The sequence below is a fragment of the Martes martes genome, assembly GCF_963455335.1.
Source record: "Martes martes genome assembly, chromosome: 10".
Lineage (NCBI taxonomy): Eukaryota > Metazoa > Chordata > Mammalia > Carnivora > Mustelidae > Martes > Martes martes.
Window position 1 is genome coordinate 51,096,475 of NC_137898.1, and position 17,799 is coordinate 51,114,273.

At 41.0% G+C, this 17,799-nt stretch overlaps 1 protein-coding gene and 1 pseudogene across 5 annotated transcripts in view; both read right to left on the reverse strand.

The window, feature by feature from the left end:
• Positions 1–17,799, reverse strand: part of ZNF143 (zinc finger protein 143) — a 58,985-nt gene that overhangs the window by 19,029 nt on the left and 22,157 nt on the right. For all 4 annotated transcript variants that reach the window (XM_080816822.1, XM_080816819.1, XM_080816820.1 and 1 more), the window contains exons 8-11: positions 10,531–10,650; positions 8,262–8,337; positions 7,420–7,545; positions 3,390–3,569 (exon numbers count right to left, since the gene is read on the reverse strand). In XM_080816822.1, coding sequence (XP_080672948.1) covers positions 3,390–3,569; positions 7,420–7,545; positions 8,262–8,337; positions 10,531–10,650 — 502 coding nt within the window. The remainder of the gene's footprint in view (positions 1–3,389; positions 3,570–7,419; positions 7,546–8,261; positions 8,338–10,530; positions 10,651–17,799) is intronic.
• Positions 9,383–9,803, reverse strand: LOC308351286 (large ribosomal subunit protein uL14-like; annotated as a pseudogene). Its single transcript has one exon. The product of its transcript is annotated as a large ribosomal subunit protein uL14-like (transcript).

A 17,799-nucleotide genomic window follows, 5' to 3' on the forward strand; every position in this document is an offset into this window, starting at 1 on the left:
ACAGTACAGAATCAGACAGGAATTCTGTTTTCCTTCCACAACACAAAACGCATACTACACAATGTAAGCACAAGACATGACTGTACAGAAATACGACTTCAGTGTGTCCTATGTTTTTTTTTTTTAAATGCTTCCATGTGGAAACATGGAATAGGGAATTATGTTACATTGACAGAGATCACAAGTAGGCAGAGAGAGAGGAGGAAGCAGGCTCCCTGCTGAGCAGAGAGCCCGATGCAGGGCTCGATCCCAGGACCCTGGGATCATGACCCGAGCCGAAGGCAGAGGCTTTAACCCACTGAGCCACCCAGGCGCCCCTGTCCTATGTTTTCTCATTAGACTCACTTAAAATTTTTTTCTTCCACAGAAAAATACATCACAAGTAGATTCATTATAGTGGGCTTTCAGTTTGGATCATAAATTTTGGGTAAAAATTTTGAAAATCCTTACAGCAAACATACAGATGGTTAAGAGTTCAAGTGGGGAGGGAGACCCGGAGACTATAGATTCCAAACTGACAGTGTTATCTTTCCTTTCTAACCTGCTCTCCCCCATTTTATGATTCACACAACCCAGATTGATAAGTTCTTCTTTACACCTCGTGACTAACCAAGTCCTGTGCCGATACCTCTTCAATGTCTTTCATCTGTATCCTTCCCCATCTCATACTCACTTTGAATATTCTAACAGCCCTCAGTTTACTTGCCATTGGTCTCATTTCCCTTTAACATCTCTCTATAGGGGTATCTGGGTGGCTCAGGTTAAGTCTCTGCCTTTGGCTCAGGTCATGATCCTGGGGTCCTGGGATAGAGCCCCACATCAGGCTCTCTGCTCAGCGGGGAGCCTGCTCCCCCCTCTCTCTGCCTCTCTGCCTACTTGTGATCTTTGTCAAATAAATAAATAAAATCTTAAAAAAAAAATCTCTCAATAATATGGACTGAGTGATTTTTTTTTTCTAAGAAAAAGCAAATGTTTGGGTGTCTGGTGGCTCAATCTGTTAAGGGTCTGCCTTCAGCTCAGGTCATGATCCCATGGTCCTGGGATTGAGTCCTGCATCAGGCTTCCTGCTCAGGAGGGAGCCTGCTTCTCCTTCTCCTCCCTGTGTGCTCTCTCTCTCAAATATAAATAAAATCTTAAAAAAAAAAAAAAAAGGCAAACCTTTTTAAAATCCTCTTAAGGTTTCCTCTCTGCCCATGGTGATATTCAAATTTGTTAATGTACTCTCTTCAAAGGGAAGGGATTGTTGTGGATCCCTGAAAAGATTTCCAGAGATACTCAGGGATCCGGGGAATGCAGCCAGAGAAACACTGCAACTTCTGTTAAAATGTCTTTTAATTTTAAATTAATGCAAAGTTACTCTTAATACCAGTAATCAAGACAATGTATTAAACAACTTCTTAAAAAACTAATGTACATTCTGCCTTAGCCTCCCTTTTGCCTTTTCCTTCCCAACCACTAAAAATACATTTGCAAAGTGCGGCATCAAAATTAAAAACCTTTGTACTGCAAATGGCACCATCAAGAAAGTGAAAAGAAAACCCACAAAATGGGAGAAAATAGCTGTAAATCATGTATCTGATAAGGGACTTGTATCCAGAATATAATAAAGTATTTTTACAACTCAACAATTAAAAGAACCAAATTTGAAAAATGGGCAAAGGATATGAGTAGACAGTTCCCCAAAGACCTGCATACGGTTAATAAGCACAGGAAAAGATGCTCAACATCTCTCGGATACAGGAAAATGCAAATCAAAAGCACAACGAGATAGATACCATTTCACACCTGCTAGGATGGCTATAAGCAAAAAGATAATAATTGTTAGCTGCATGGTGGAGCACTGGAACCCTCACACGTCACTAGACAGACTGTGAAAAAGCAGTTTGGGGGCGCCTGGGTGGCTCAGTGGGTTAAAGCCTCTGCCTTCGGCTCAGGTCATGATCCCAGGGTCCTGGAATCGAGCCCCGCATCAGGCTCTCTGCTCAGCAGGGAGCCTGCTTCTCCCTCTCTCTCTGCCTGCCTCTCTGCCTACTTGTGATCTCTGTCTGTCAAATAAATAAATAAATAATATTTTTTAAAAACACCATATATTAAAAAAAAAAAGCAGTTTGGAAGTTCCTTAAAATGTTAAACACAGAGTTGCCATGTGAACCAGCAATTCCAGTCCTAAGTATACATCCAAGAGAAATGAAAATAGAATTCCACGCAAAAACTTGTACATGAATGCCCAGAGCAGCATTATTCATAACAGCCAAAGTGAAAGCCACTGATCAATGGAGAAATTAAATGTGACACATTCATATAATGGAATACTATTCAGTAATTAACAGGAAAGAACTACAGATACATGCTGTGACGTGGCTGGGCCTCAAAACACCATGCTAAGTGAAAGAAGCCAGATGGAAAACCCCTAGGTTATAGGATTCCATGTGGCTAAAATGTCCAGAATGGGTAAATCCATAAGGACAGAACGAAGACTGCTTACAGCTAGCGGGTGGCAGTGGGAGGAGACTGCTAAGTATGGAGTTTCTTTTAGGTGGAATGAAAATGCTCTAAAATTGGATCGTGCTGATGGTACAACCCTGTGACTATGCTAAATAACAGTGAATTATATACTTTAGTTAATGAATTTATTCATTTTTACTGAAGTAGAGTTGGCACACAATGAATCATATTTTTAAGTGATTATACATTATGTGAATTATATCTCAATAAAGCTGTTTTTTAAAGAAGAATATAGCCACAGACTGCCCCTCCCCCTCTGCCCCATAAACACCACAAAGGTCAGTTTAAGAAACACTCTCATCATAATAGCACATACACAAGGCTCCTGCCTGCCCCTCCAACCTCCCTTCACACTAGTCTTCTATGTGTGCCCTAGGCCTGCCATATTCTCCAAATAAATCATGCTTTTTGTACCTTTGTGCCTTTAACTGTGACATTTCCCCTGTCAGGAATCACGGTCCCCCTGCCTTCTACCTAGCAAATTTTAGGACTCAGTCTAAAAGTCAATTTTCCCTGGAAAGCCTTCCCTGAATGCTTCTCCCTTCCCACAGAGACAGCTGCTCCCCTCTCTACTCCCAAAACATCTTGTTCAAGAAATGGGAGACACTCTGCACTCCGCAGCAATTAGAGGTCTATCATCTCTCCCCAGTTCAATTGTCCTTAACCATGTCGTATCTGTCTCTGTATCTCTGATGCTTGGCAGGGGAACACACAACAGATGTTCAGTGTCTGTTGAATAAATCAATGTATAAAAGCTAATGTGAAGGTTTTTTTTGAAATTGCTTAATCCTCCTCTACCATGCCAAGTGTTAGGAGGAGGGAAGGAATGACTGGAAAATGGTTTATGGAAGAAAGACAGAGACAAAAAAATCGTAGACAGTTACCTGTGTGTATTCTCACGTGATTTTTATAATTGGTTGCACTGGCAAATGCCCTCCCACATCCTGGTTCTGTGCAATAATATGGTCTTTCTCCCGTATGTGTCCTAATGTGCACTTTTCTGATATTTGATGTTGTAAAAGACCGACCACAGCCTTCAAAGGGACATTTAAAAGGCCTTTCACCTGAAAACACAAAAAAGAATAAATTACATGGTGCAAAAATACATAGAAAATTGAAATGTCTTTTTTTTTTTTAAGCTCTTATTTATTTAAGAGAGACAATGAGAGAGAGAGCGTAAGCAGGGGTAGGGGTAGAGGGAGAGGGAGAAACAGACTCCCCACTGAGCAGAGAGCTTGATGTGGGTCTTGATCCCAGGACTCTGCAATCACGACCTGAGCTGAAGGCAGACGCTTAACCAACTGAGCCACCCAGGCACTCCAAAAATTGAAATGTCTTATCCTTCAATTCTGCCTAGGATTATACTCAAGACTCTAGCCTTCCGGTACGGGGCTTCCCTTTCAGGGTTTTTTTCTTTTTTTCCCCGTAAATAGTATCTTCAACTCCAAATTTAAATTTTTTTTTTTAAGATTTTATTTATTTATTTGACAGAGAGAAAGATCACAAGTAGGCAGAGAGGCAGGCAGAGAGAGAGGAGGAAGCAGGCTCCCTGCTGAGCAGAGAGCCCGACGTGGGGCTCGATCCCAGGACCCTGAGCTAGGTCCTGAGCTGAAGGCAGAGGCTTAACCCACTGAGTCGCCCAGGTGCCTCCAAATTTAAATTTCTATAGGAAATCTGAATATTGTTCAAAACTTGTCAATGATTGCATGACCTTCCAAGATGGAGTCATCCAGATGGGCATATTAAAAAAATGAGCTAAGAAAAGTAGAGAAAAAAATATCATAAAGAAATACAAAAGAAAAATAGAGTCAAGAATAAGAATTATAGGGAAAGCTGGGGGGCTCAGTTGGTTAAGCGTCTGCCTTTGGCTCAGGTCATGATCCTGGGATCAGGCCCCACATCGGGCCCCACATCGGGCTCCTTGCTCAGCGGGGATCCTGCTTCTCCCTCTCCCTCTGCTTGCTGCTCTCCCTCCTTGCATAAGCGCTCTTGCTCTTTCTCTGACAAATAAATAAATAAAATCATTTAAAAATTTTTTTAAAAAGAGTAAGAACAATATTTGAATAAAAAATAAAAATTTAAATTTAAAAAAAATAAATAAATTTAAAAATCAATAAACTAGAAAAAAAATCCGAACCCTAGAATCCCCCAAAAGCTTATATCGTAACTCAATTTATAATATCTTGAAAAAATTTTTGTTTTTCTAAAAATCTAATGTCTAGCACATAATACATACCAATATATTTGCTGAATATATTATTATGCTCATAATCTAAGCTTATGAAAAAGTCTATTCTGCCAATTACACTCCTTTTCTTCATACTTGCTTTATACAACCTCAGAACTTAAAGGGCCTTTAAACTGTTAGGCAGGAAGTAGTCAATGGTTTTGATTCCCATGTGCCCTATTTAGAATAAGCTCAAATTAAGCAAACAACTTTTGTGGTTAAAAAAAATAATCTCCGTGTGTGTAGATAAATAGATATTTACCTATATATAAAAGTTGGTTATTTTTCTTTTGGTCAAGTGAAATTATGATTTACCTGCTGGTAAAAATCATTCCAAAATATTTCTACCTCAAGTATGAAATCATTTAAAAAGGAGCAGGAACCTCTGATCCTTTCTTTAGAGAAAGTTTTGTTTTTTGTTTTTGTTTTTTTTCCCCAATATGTTAACCTAAGGAAAATAGTCTGTCTTGGGTAAGTCCCTTCTCTCTGGCTCTAGATGACCTTAACATTCTCCCAGTTCTGACATGCTGTGATAAGGAATCTAGCATTCCAGCAATTCCCATGGTGTTATACACACTATTCCTCTGACCCTGTAGCACCTTGCTTTGTTTTTGCTGAAATCATTTGTGTTTATAATAGACATCCCTGAAGCCCCCTTACTCAATCCAGCATCTTACCAATGAAAATAACTCACAATTTAAAAACTGATGCATGACTATATGGTTTGCTAAGTGAGTACTATCAAAGGAATCACAATTCCAATGTTTTGACCAAATACTAATGGAACTAGATTACGTTGTTTTTTTTTTTTTAATATTTTTATTTATTTATCTGACAGACAGAGATCACAAGCAGGCAGAGAGAGAGGAAGGGAAGCAGGCTCCCTGCTGAGCAGAAAGCCCAACACGGAGCTCGATCCCAGGACCCTGAGACCATGACCCCAGCCGAAGGCAGAGGCTTTAACCCACTGAGCCACCCAGGCGCCCCCTAGATTATGTTTTTATGTAACTTTTATATAACAGGTTGGCATTATACAGCAAATCCAAATAGAATTTGCAGGAATTTGGAAACACTTGCATCTGATAACAATGAATAAAAATAAGTACATGAATAAAATAGAAGCAGAGATCTGTAGCTTTGTTCCTGAACACTGTAAAGCAAAGCTTACCTGGGATCATGTATGAATTATAAGCTAAATTTAAATGACTAGCAAGTCCTCGATGAAAATTTGCTGAACTATTTTAGAATACCTAGAAGTATCCGGGGACAAAGTTATCAGACTATGTTTAAAACATCTGTGGTAGGGGCGCCTGGGTGGCTCAGTGGGTTAAAGCCTCTGCCTTCAGCTCGGATCATGATCCCAGGGGCCTGGGACTGAGCCCTGTATCGGGCTCTCTGCTCAGCGGGGAGCCTGCTTCCCTTCCTCTCTCTCTGCCTGTCTCTCTGCCTACTTGTGATCTCTGTCAAATAAATAAATAAAATCTTAAAAAAAAAAAGTTAAAAAAAAATCTGTGGTAAAATTTTAAACTAAATTATTAAGCTATAAATAAGCTTAGTCAATAGTTTGTAACAGCACCTCTTATCAACAGTTTCTGAGATTCCTCCAGCTCTCATCCAAAACAAATAATTACCTTTATAATTGGTATTCCAATTCTACAAATAATTAAGTACAAGAAAGAGAGGGGAGGGGAGATAAAAACAAAGTACCCTTTAGGAAAAGGAGAGGAGGAAATTAAAGGGGGTGAGAGATGATCACAAGGAAGTAATAAGCCTTTCTTTCTGTAGGGCTGTTAGGAGTTCATTTTCTTTAGCAGCAACTTAACACAGGAGAAGCAATGCTGAATTGAGAAGGAACTGGGTGCCTTAGGTTCTAGGCTGAGCTGGGCTACTAAGTAGATGTGCGATCCTCGGTAAATAAGCCTATTGCTCAGATAATACCTACAAATTGTATCTATAACTATAGTCTATTGACTACGACTATAATACCTACAAACTGTATCTATGACTATTGTTCATCCTTTTTGGGACATGGACCCCTTTGAGAATCTAACAAAATTACGGGCCTTCATCCTGGTAAGATGTAATCGGCAAGGAGTTTAAGAGAAACCCTTGAAGCTAACTCTGAAATTTCCAGAGACTCCTTCCCCAAGTCCCCTCCCTGCAGATTAAGAATTCCTGGCCTCAGGGCGCCTCAGTGGCTCAGTCGGGTAAGCGCCTGCCTTTGGCTGGGGTCATGATCCCGGAGTCCTGGGATGCCCCCCCCCAATCCAGCTCCCTGCTCCGCAGGGGGTCTGCTTCTCCCTCTCCCACTCCCCCTGCTTGTGTTCCCTCTCTCACTGTCTCTTTGTCAAATAAACAAATAGTATCTTTAAAAAAAATTTTTTTTTAAGAATTCCTGGCCTCAGGGTGCCTGGGTGGCTCAGTCAGGTAAGTTTCTGACTTCAGTTTGGGTCCTGATCTTGGGGTCCTGGGATTAAGCCCCACATCGGGCTCTACATTCATAGAGGAGTCTGCTTAGTCTGCTTGTCCCTCACTCTCTCCCTCTGCCCCTCCCCGCACCTCATGGGCACACATGTTCTCTCTCTCTCAAATACACGAATTAAAAAAAAAAAAAAAAAAAAAAATTCCTGGCCTTAAATCAATCAGTCAAATGCTGGCCTACATATGGTATTTGTTCATACCAGTACCTGTATGAGTTCTGATATGTTTCTGTAGATCTCCTGAAGTTTTGAAAGACTTAGTACAATTATCTTCTGAACACCGATATGGCTTTTCTCCTGTATGAGTTCTGACATGACTTTTTAATCCATAACCTTTAAGAAAAATATAAAAGAAATTTCATTATTTGAGATCCCTCTAAGCACGCCAACTGAGATTAAACAATTGAAAAATATGATATAATACTGGCAAACACAACAGAGAAGCTATCAACAATGGACAAGAATATGACAGCTAAGGGTCATTATGCTGGAAATTCCATAGTTTCAACTCTGTCTAGAAGAGATTGTATGTGTTTCTTTTTTTAAAGTGCCCCAATCTTATTAGATGTTCACAACTCCTACCCCAAAAACTTGAGGTGGAACTGAGACATTAAATGAGGAACAGGGTGGAAGTCAGGAGGCCTGGTCCCAGTGCTGGCCCTGCTGGATGTCTCCCCAGGCAGGCCCCAACCCCTGCTAAGTCCCAGTTGCCCATGGTTCCCTCAGGTCTGTCCTAACGTTAAATTCTGTGTCTGCTTCTAATGCTTGGCCCTTATTTTTCTGCTAAAAGAAAGCAGAGTGTGGAGTGAAACACTGCAGTAGGCAGAGGTAGGCCTGAGGAGAAAAATGGAAGCGAAAGAGAAAGAGAGAGAATAGAGCAAGCAGGACAAGAGAAAGTTAAGGGGAGACCGAAACCCTGGTTATTGTGCATCTACTAATTCAGACAAAGGCAAGCAGTCAATTCCTGCTCCTGGCCAGTCCCTGCCCCTGGCCAGTCCCTGCTTGCCCCCTAAGTGGAAGTATGAAATGAAGAAAATTAATATTTTTACCTGTTGCAAATGCCTTCCCACAGCCTAGATGCTCACACTGATAAGGCCGGTCTCCCGTGTGTGATCGCTCATGGACCTGTCATTAAAATGCAGGCATGAGTCTATTTTCTTCAAGCATCCCTCAGGTAGACGTCTCAAGAGAGATCTATTTATTTTTCCCCCCCGATGCATTACAGTTGACCTCTGAACCACATAGGGTTAGGGGTGCTGACCCCCACCTCTATGCAGTCGAAAACCTGTGTATAACTTCCTGACTCCCCAAAAATGTAAACTACTAATAGCCTACTGATGAACAGAACCCTTACCAAGAGCATAAAGCATAATGAAAGTTTATCTCATTATCACATTATTTCTCATACTATATTCTTCCAATACAGGAAGCCACAGAAAAGAAAATGTTATTAAAATACATTTACAGTACTATACCGTATTTGAAAAAATTCACATGTAAGAGGACCATGCAGTTCAAACCTGTGTTGTTCGAGGCTGAACTGGAGTTTGTTGTTTGTATGTGTTTTTTTGTAAAAAACAAAAGACAGCTTTTCTCAAAAACTATGGCCCACCAATTCTCAATACAGACCTAAATGCTGTATGTTAAGAAGTACTCATTTTAATTAGAGAACAGGAGTACTGGAGGTGGTCAGAGGTGTCCGTTCGGAACACAGACATGGTGAGAGCTAGGAGCAGAGCGTAGGGAAAGGCTACACAACATAAGGTTAAGAGGCTGCTGCCCCGAGGCAAGGCTTCACCGTGGACTAGTGGGATGGCCATGGCAGGTGCCTTCTCTTAGCCTCAACTCCTCTCTGTAAAGCTAAGACATAACCGTATCTACTGTAAAGGGCTGCTGTGGCAAATGAAGAATCACGACAGTGGCCAACATTTACTGAATCTCTACCACGCCGTTCTTTTCGCAATTTTATGTATATAAAATCTACTTATGTATTTCTCATAACCGCTCTGTGAGGGAGGTGCTTTTACCATAAGGAAAATGAGGCCCTAAGACACCAAGTAACATGTCAAGGTTACACACCAATGAGTAATGGGGACTGCTATTCTTTTTTTTTGGGGGGGGGGGAGCAAATAATTTTTAATTTTTTTTTTTAAACAATTACACCAAAGAATCATGCAATGCTGCCAGCATTGGATGCAATCCTGGGCCACAAGTCTGCAGACTGGTCCTGTGATAGCAGACCCTTTCATTTCACCTTTATTGTTTACTATGACCCCCGCATTATCTTCAAAATAGAGAAACACACCATCTTTGCTCCGGTATGACTTTCGTTGTCGAATTACCACTGCTGGATGTACTTTCTTTCTGAGCTCTGGTTTGCCTTTCTTCACTGTGGCCATCACCATGTCACCCACACCCGCAGCAGGAAGTCTGTTTAATCGTCCCTTGATCCCCTTCACAGAGATGATATACAGATTTTTGGCTCCTGTGTTGTCAGCACAGTTGATCACGGCGCCCACCGGAAGACCCAGGGAAATCCGGAATTTTGCACCGGAGGACCCACCACGTCCTCGCTTCGACATCTTGAACGCCGGAAAAGGACAAAAAGGGGGGACTGCTATTCTAAACAGGCTAAGTGTCTGCCTCCTGACACACTGTAAGTTATTCAGTGAGTGTTAGCTACTGAGTCGTGGTATGTTGTGTGTAGCTGCCATCAAAACATGTGGCCCATATATTTGAAAAACAGGGCACGTTAACAGCAACTTCTGCTAGATTTCAGCAAATCACTGTTAACAGAATTATACAACCAGCTCTTCTAAACTTACATAAATTTCACATCTGACAAAAATATATTCAAATAGGGTGCGTGCGTTGCTCAGTGGGTTAAAGCCTCTGCCTTCGGCTCAGGTCAAGATCCCAGGGTCCTGGGATCGAGCCCCACATCGGGCGCTCTGCTCGGCAGGGGGCCTGCTTTCCCCTCTCTCTCTGCCTGCCTCACTGCCTACTATTGGGATCTCTCTCTGTCAGATATATAAATGGAATCTTTAAAAAAAAAATATTCAAATACACAGAGTATCTACCATGTGCCAGGTAGAACGCCAGACATTAGGGAGACAGAAAGGAACAGCTCAAGCTCTCAGAGAGTTGAGTTTCTAAAATCTGCATATGGTTTTGCATGGCCTGTTCAAGTGTGAGCGTGTGTCTTTAACCCAGTAAGTGAGGGAAAATAATGGCTTTTGAATGCTATCAATACATCGTGTTGGCATTTAATGTCCTAAGTATTGTCATACCTAGATAGAGCATTTCCTTTAAACATACCTTAAGGTGATGAGCTGTTGTATATAATTTCCCACATCCATCATATTCACAGCGAAATGCCTTCTCTCCACTCTGCTGGGATTTAGCAGTTACTCTTGTCGCATGTCCTTGTAAGACAATCTAGATGAAACCAAAAAGTACGGTTTATTCATACAGAAATAAGGTAGATGAAATCACTGTTTGCAGAATAAAAAAGATAAAAAACTGTAATGTGGGTTTCCAGATTCAGATTATCATTTTACAAGGATTCTGTCATGTTGAACCAGTTAGCTTATTTCTGTTCCAGAGCTGAAGTCAGCAGCTGGGGAAGAAGTCAAAAGATGAGCTCCACGAGGGGGCAGAACTAGAGCTCACAGATCTATTCCCATTCTAGAGAATTCTACCCAGGAAGCATCACCATTGTATGCAGGTATTCCATGACAGGCTCAAGGGATATATACATATAGGACATCTGTTCTAAAAACAATGTAAAGAGCATTTTCAACTTCAAAAGCCTTTCAAAGCACTGAAAAAAGAGGGGTTTATGTCGCTGTTACCGTCACCTGCAGGAGACAGTACAGTGCATCTGATCCTAGTCTGTACTTATATTCAGGAGATCATTTTTCTGGGACTCAACATCACAAGACTTCAAACAATTGTCCTGATTTTAGAAGCTTTCAAAGATGACCACCTATTTTAGAAATTAAGATACCATAAAAATGGAAGAACAACTTTCTACTCTGTGGGCCCTGCGGTGACAGAGCTGTAGGTTAGGGCACCTTGTTTCACAGTGAAATTTAAAGGCTGAAAATGAGGATTGAGGCGAGCAGTCCAGACAGAAGGAGAGTATGACCAAAAATATGGAAGTGTGCCTGGAAGAGCTGGAAACTTAGTATGAGAGGATTACGTCTTTATGGCAGTGAGTAACATGAAAAAGAAAGGGAAGCTGAAGATCACATTTGGGAAGAGCTTTAGAAGCCATTCTTCTTTCTTTCCTTTTTTTTTTTTTAAGATTTTATTTATTCATTCGGTCAGAGAGGGAGAGCACAAGCAGGGAGAGTGGCAGGCAGAGGGAGAAGCAGGCTCCCCGCTGATCAAGAAGCCCGATGTGGGACTCGATGACAGGACTGTGGGATCATGACTTGAGCCAAAGGCAGACACCCAACAGAATGAGCCACCCAGGTGTCCCTAGAAGCCATTCTGAAGAGTAAACCTAGATAATGAATGCAAAGGCAGGTATTAACATTTTTTTAAGTTTATTTATTTATTTAACCAAGCCCTACACCCAATGTGGGGCCTGAACTCACAACTCCGAGATCAAGAGTCGCATGCTCTTCTGGGGGCCCAAATATTTTTAAAGTAAGGGACTGACCAAGATCAGTTCTGTGTTTTATAAAGAGAACTCTGGTAATGGCGTGCAACAGTGAAAGACAAAAGAGGCAAGGAAACTAAAGTCTGTGTCATCATGAATATGCAGGGAAGAAGTGGTGAAAACCAGCCCAGGACAATGACCACGGAATAGAAAGCAATAGATGATTCTGCAGATATTTTAAGGATGAAGGTGGACAGAGTCCAAATTTCAAAAGCTAAATGAATAGGCAGGGCTGTATTGGTTATTTCAGTATAGGGCAGACATAGTCTTTGTCGAAAGAAAAACCTGATGTATGATCGTAAGGGAAATGTCTCAAGGGCAATAGAGAAGCTAATACCAGTGAAATGCTAATCAGCTTCTAAAACCATCTACAGAAAATGACTTCATTATTATCTTGCTTAATGTATGTTCTGGGAATTAAGAGAGAACCTCAGCTCTGCCATAAATTCACTGTGTAACCTTCTGCAAGTCAGTAGGGCTTGCTTGTCTGTATAAAGAACACATTGTCCTAAATCAGTGATTTTTTTTCTTTTTAAAACTTTTTTCTAAGGAGTTAAATTCCTTTGCTAGATGAGATCTTACACAGCATTCTACTGTGCAAAACAGATGAAAGCATTCCTGCCTCTGCTGGCCCAGGCAGGTATGGGTGGCTCAAAGCTCTGCTAGTCCTGGAGGGACGGCAAAGAAACCCTAGGACCAGCCCCCACCGAAAAAACAGAGTTTGAAAACCACCATAAGTAGGAGAAGACAATGATAATTCCTTTCTAGTTTTAACATTCCAGGGTTCTGAGGAGGTGCAAATCCCACTGGTAAATAAAGGGTGGAGCCTAAGACTGAATTCCAAAGTGACTTCAATACTAAAGAGGTTCACTGCCCTTCCCTGAGGGGGTGCACTTATGTGCTGCGTGGTGGGGGGTGCTTTGCCTGTGTGCTGCCCTGCTGGTCCTCCATGACTATCCAATGAATTAACTATTTCCTATGATTTACAAATAAGAAAAATGAGGCTCAGGGTAGTTAAGTAATGTCACTTGCCCAAGGTCAAAGGCTGGGAAGTAGGACTTGAAGCAAATGAGCTCCAGAGTTCATGCTAGTCAGCCACCGGGCATCAGGCTGCGGCAGCTCAGCAGTAACTGAAGGGCAGAGCTTCTGTGGCTGCAGTGACTGAGCTGACAGGACTGTGGAAAACTGGAGCTTTTACTGCCTAGCTCAGTACTTGAAATTCCGTTTACTGTAAAGGTCTGATACACCTGGAAGATAGGACTTTTGTTATCTGACGTATGTAAACCTGTATATGTTAGGATGTCAGTAATTTATATGCTTGGGAAAGGATAAAATTCAAGCAACCTGAAGAATTTTCAAAAGTATGCTCTCTTTCAAGAGAGGTATTAATCAAAGAAGTGTGGCGACAGAGGGACCTTTAGGGAACATGGGACACATCAGAATTGCCAGGAAGAGGGCACATGGGTGGCTCAGTGGGTTAAGCCTCTGCCTTCAGCTCAGGTCATGATCCCAGGGTCCTGGGATGGAGCCCCGCATCAGGCTCCCTGCTCAGAGGGGAGTCTGCTTCCCCCTCGCTCTCTCTCTGTGTGCTGCTCTGCCTACCCGTGATCTCTCTGTGTCAAATAAATAAATAAAATATTTAAAAAAAAAAAAAAAGAATTGCCAGGAAGATTTAAAAAAACAAAGTGGTGCCTGGCTGACTCAGTCGGTAGAGCATGTGACTCTTGATCTCAGGGTCATGAGTTTGAGTCCCACACTGGATATAGAGCCTACTTAAACAAACAAAAATTCTCCACAGCCATTCTAACCATGGTTATAATTGGGTAGCGGTCCTTCACTTTTAATTTTTATCTCTATGTACCACTTGGATTTTTTTTTTTTTTTTTTACTTAGAGAGATACAGTGAGAGAGGGAACACAAGCAGGGGAAGTGGGAGAGGGAGAAGCAGGCTCCCCACCAAGCAGGGAGCCTGACGGCGGGCTCGATCCCTGGACCTTGGGATCATGACCTGAGCTGAAGACAGACACCCAACTGACCAAGCACCCAGGCACTCCCCATTTGGATTTTTTTAAGGGTACAATGAGATAAGGTTTTTTTAATCTAATTTTTTTTACTTGAGTATAGTTGACACACAACGTTGTATTAGCTATGGGTATAGAGCATAGTGGTTCAGTGTCTCTATGTGACATGCCACCCTTTCAACAGTGTAGCTACTGCCCGTCATCATGCAACACTGACTAGATTCCCTGTGCTGCGCTTTTTATTCCCTCAGTGTACTCATTCCATAATTGGAAGCCTGTATCTCCCTCTCCCCTTCACCCATTTTGCCCATCCCCCCCACACCCCTTCTCTTCTGGGAGCTATAGTTTTGTTCTCTGCATTTAGAGGTCTGATTCTGTTTTTTTGTTAATTTACTAGTCTTGTTTTTTAGATTCCACACATAAATGGAACCATATGGTATTTGTCTTTCTCCTACTTATTTCATTTGGCATACCCTCTAGGTCCAGCCAAGTTGTCACCAATGCAAGATCTCATTTTTTTCATTTTATGCTGCAAAATATTCCATTTTATATATGCTATAATTTCTTTATCTATTCATCAGTCAATGGACACTTGGGCTGCTTCCATATCTTCACTATTGTATGTAACACTGTAATAAAGATAGGAGTGCACATTATCTTTTCGAATTAGTATTTTCAGGTCCTCTGCCCATTTTAATCCAATTATTTGTTTTTTTTGGTGTTGAATTGTTTAAGTTTTTTTAAATATATAACTTGGATATTAACCCCTTATTGAATATATCATTTCCAAATATCTTCTCCCATTCAGTAGGCTGTTTTGTTTTATTGATGGTTTCCTTTACTGTGCAAAAGCTTTTTATATTAACATAGTCCCAATAGTTAATTTTTGCTTTTGTTTCCCTTGCCTTAGGAGATCTGGCTACAAAAAATGTTGCCATAGCCAATGTCAAGAGAAATTACTGCCTTTGCTCTTTAAGAGTTTTATGGTTTCAGGTCTCACATTTAGGTCTTTTTTTTTTTTTTTAAGATTTTATTTATTTATTTGACAGAGAGAGAGAAAGAGATCACAAGTAGGCAGAGAGGCGGGCGCAGAGGCAGAGACAGAGAGGGAAGCAGGCTCCCTGCTGAGCAGAGAGCCTGATGCAGGGCTTGATCCCAGCACCCTGAGATCATGACCTGAGCCAAAGGCAGAGGCTTAACCCACTGAGCCACCCAGGCGCCCCTCACATTTAGGTCTTTAATCCATTTTGAGTTTATTTTTGTATATGGTATAAGAAAGTGGTCCAGCCACAGCAGTCAGACAAGCAAAGAAATAAAAGGCATCTATATTAGGAAGAAAGAAGTTAAACTGTTACTACTTGCAGATGACATGATACTATATATAGAAAACGCTGAAGATTCCACCAAAAAAACTATTAGAATAAATTAATTCAGTAAAGTAGCAGGATATAAAATTAAAACACAGACATTGGTTATATTTCTATATGCTAATAATAAAACAGCAAAATGAGAAATTAAGAAAACCGGTACATTCCCATTGTACTAGGAAGAATAATGTACCTAGGAATAAATTTAACCAAGGAGGTAAAGACCTGTACTCTGAAAATTATAAAACACTGATGAGAGAAATGGAAGATAAGACAACAAATGGATTTTCTAAAAGAAAACATGATGATCTTTAAAAAAAAAAAAAGTATGCAGTAGCTATCTACATAGTAAGATAATTCATCATTTTGGTTTTTTTCAATGTACTTCTTTGAAATAATTTTAAAAAAACTACTAGATATAATTTTTGAAAAAATCCTGGGTTCTATCTCAGACCTACTGATCAAATCTCTGGAAAATGATCTTAGTCATGGTTTTTGTTTTTGTTTTAAGATTTATTTATTTATTTTAACAAAAGAGGGAAAGTGTGAGCAGGGGGTTGGGGCAGAGGGAGGGGAAGCAGACTCCCCACTGAGTGTGGAGCCCAACTCGGGGCTCAATCCCATGACCCTCAGATCATGACCCGAGCCAAAACCAAGAGATGGAGGCTTAACCGACGGAGCCATGTGCCCCAGTCAGGGGTTATTTTTAAAAGTTCTGTAACTCAATCTCATGTTTGCCCGTGATTAATAACCACTGATCAAATATCTTCCTTTTAGAGATGAAAAAAAGAGGCTTAGAAAAGCAAGGTTTGGGACGCCTGGGTGGCTCAGTTGGTTAGGCGGCTGCCTTCGGCTCAGGTCATGATCCCAGCGTCCTGGGATCGAGTCCCACATCCGGCTCCTTGCTCCGCAGGGAGCCTGCTTCTCCCTCTGCCATTCTGTCTGCCTGTGCTCACTCTCTCTCTGACAAATAAATAAAAATAAAAAAAATCTTAAAAAAAAAAAAAAAGAAAAGCAAGGTTTGTTTACTCAAGATCACATAGCTAGATAAAAGTACAGAAAATATGCATGGAATAGGATCCACACTAAAACTGCCTATATATACAGGCAGGTTTGGGGGTAATCACCCAACCCATGTTCTGGGAGATCTGCCACACCAGCCACAGAGCCTGATAACCAGAACAGATGATGTATATAAGGCTAACCAGTAACCTATGCCTTACATGGCTCAACTTAAAAATCAAGCTAAGCCCACGAACTTTCCTTCCCTGGAATATGACCTGAGAAATAAAGGAAAATCTTGAGTTAGTTGTGGGTGGTAAACCTGAGAAAGCATGGCGGTGATGAGCCATATGCAAATACAATGAAAACAGAGGACACCTGTCTGCAAAGAAAGCAGAGATGCCATGGAAGAGGGGAGAAGGAAGAAAAAGGAGTGAGATCAACCTCCAGTCCTGACTTCTTTGCAATTCTGGTTCCTGTGAAGCCTGGCTATCCATCAGTTCATGCTCTTGGCTTCTTATAAGCTCTGCTGTATCCTTACAATATCTCTTTTCCTAAGCTGGCTTCACTGGCTTTCTGTACTTTCTATTAGATTAAAAGTAATATCTGATTAAATCAGATCTGGTCTGATTAAATATCTATCTGATTAATATCTATCTGATTAAAAGTACCAAGCCAAAGCACTTTGATCTCCAATATTTACAATTAGTTTCAAATGAAGTTAAAATAAACTAATGGCTACCATGAAAAAAAGCCTTTAGTATTCTAGTATTCTTAGTATTCTCAGTATTCATGTTGTAAAGCATGAACAATGTCATATAATACTTACATAGTTACAAATAATGTTCTCATGTGTTACCTAAAACGTCAACCAAATGAAAATCTCATTTGGTTTTCATAACCTGATGAAATGGGTAAGGCAAATTATTCTCATTTGCCGGATGAGAAAGCTCAGATCCAGAGAAGTCAAGTGATTTGCTCAGTCACACAGCTATTACATGGCAGAGTAGAAACTACATGGACTTTTTATTACACATGTGTGCTACTTTAATACCATGCTGTTTTCTACTTAACTAAGGGTGGTACAGCATGAGGACTCTGACAGCAGTCAGAGTCTCCCCCAAACACCTACCCCATCAGCCTTACAGTTCCCACAAATGAACACTTGGACATTCTTAAATCGAGTACTTTAGATCACGGTTTTCAAAAATTCCGCACTACTGATATTTTGAACAGGAAAATTCTTTGTTGTGGGGGCTGTCCCATGCCTTGCAGGACATCTACCCACTACATGCCAGTAATATTCCCCCAATTGTGACAACCAAAATTGTCTCCAGACATTGCTGTCTTCTGGTGGTGGTGGGTTGGTGGGGGGGGGGGAGTTTTGTCCACTCCCATGAGCACAGCTGCTTTATTTAGATCCTCTAGGTCTTTCTTGTCTTATGAAATCTGGTTTCATGCAAGAGCAACTCAGCCGCACAATTAGTATGTTTATGTCATAGATGAAAGAAAGAGTTCTAAACTATAA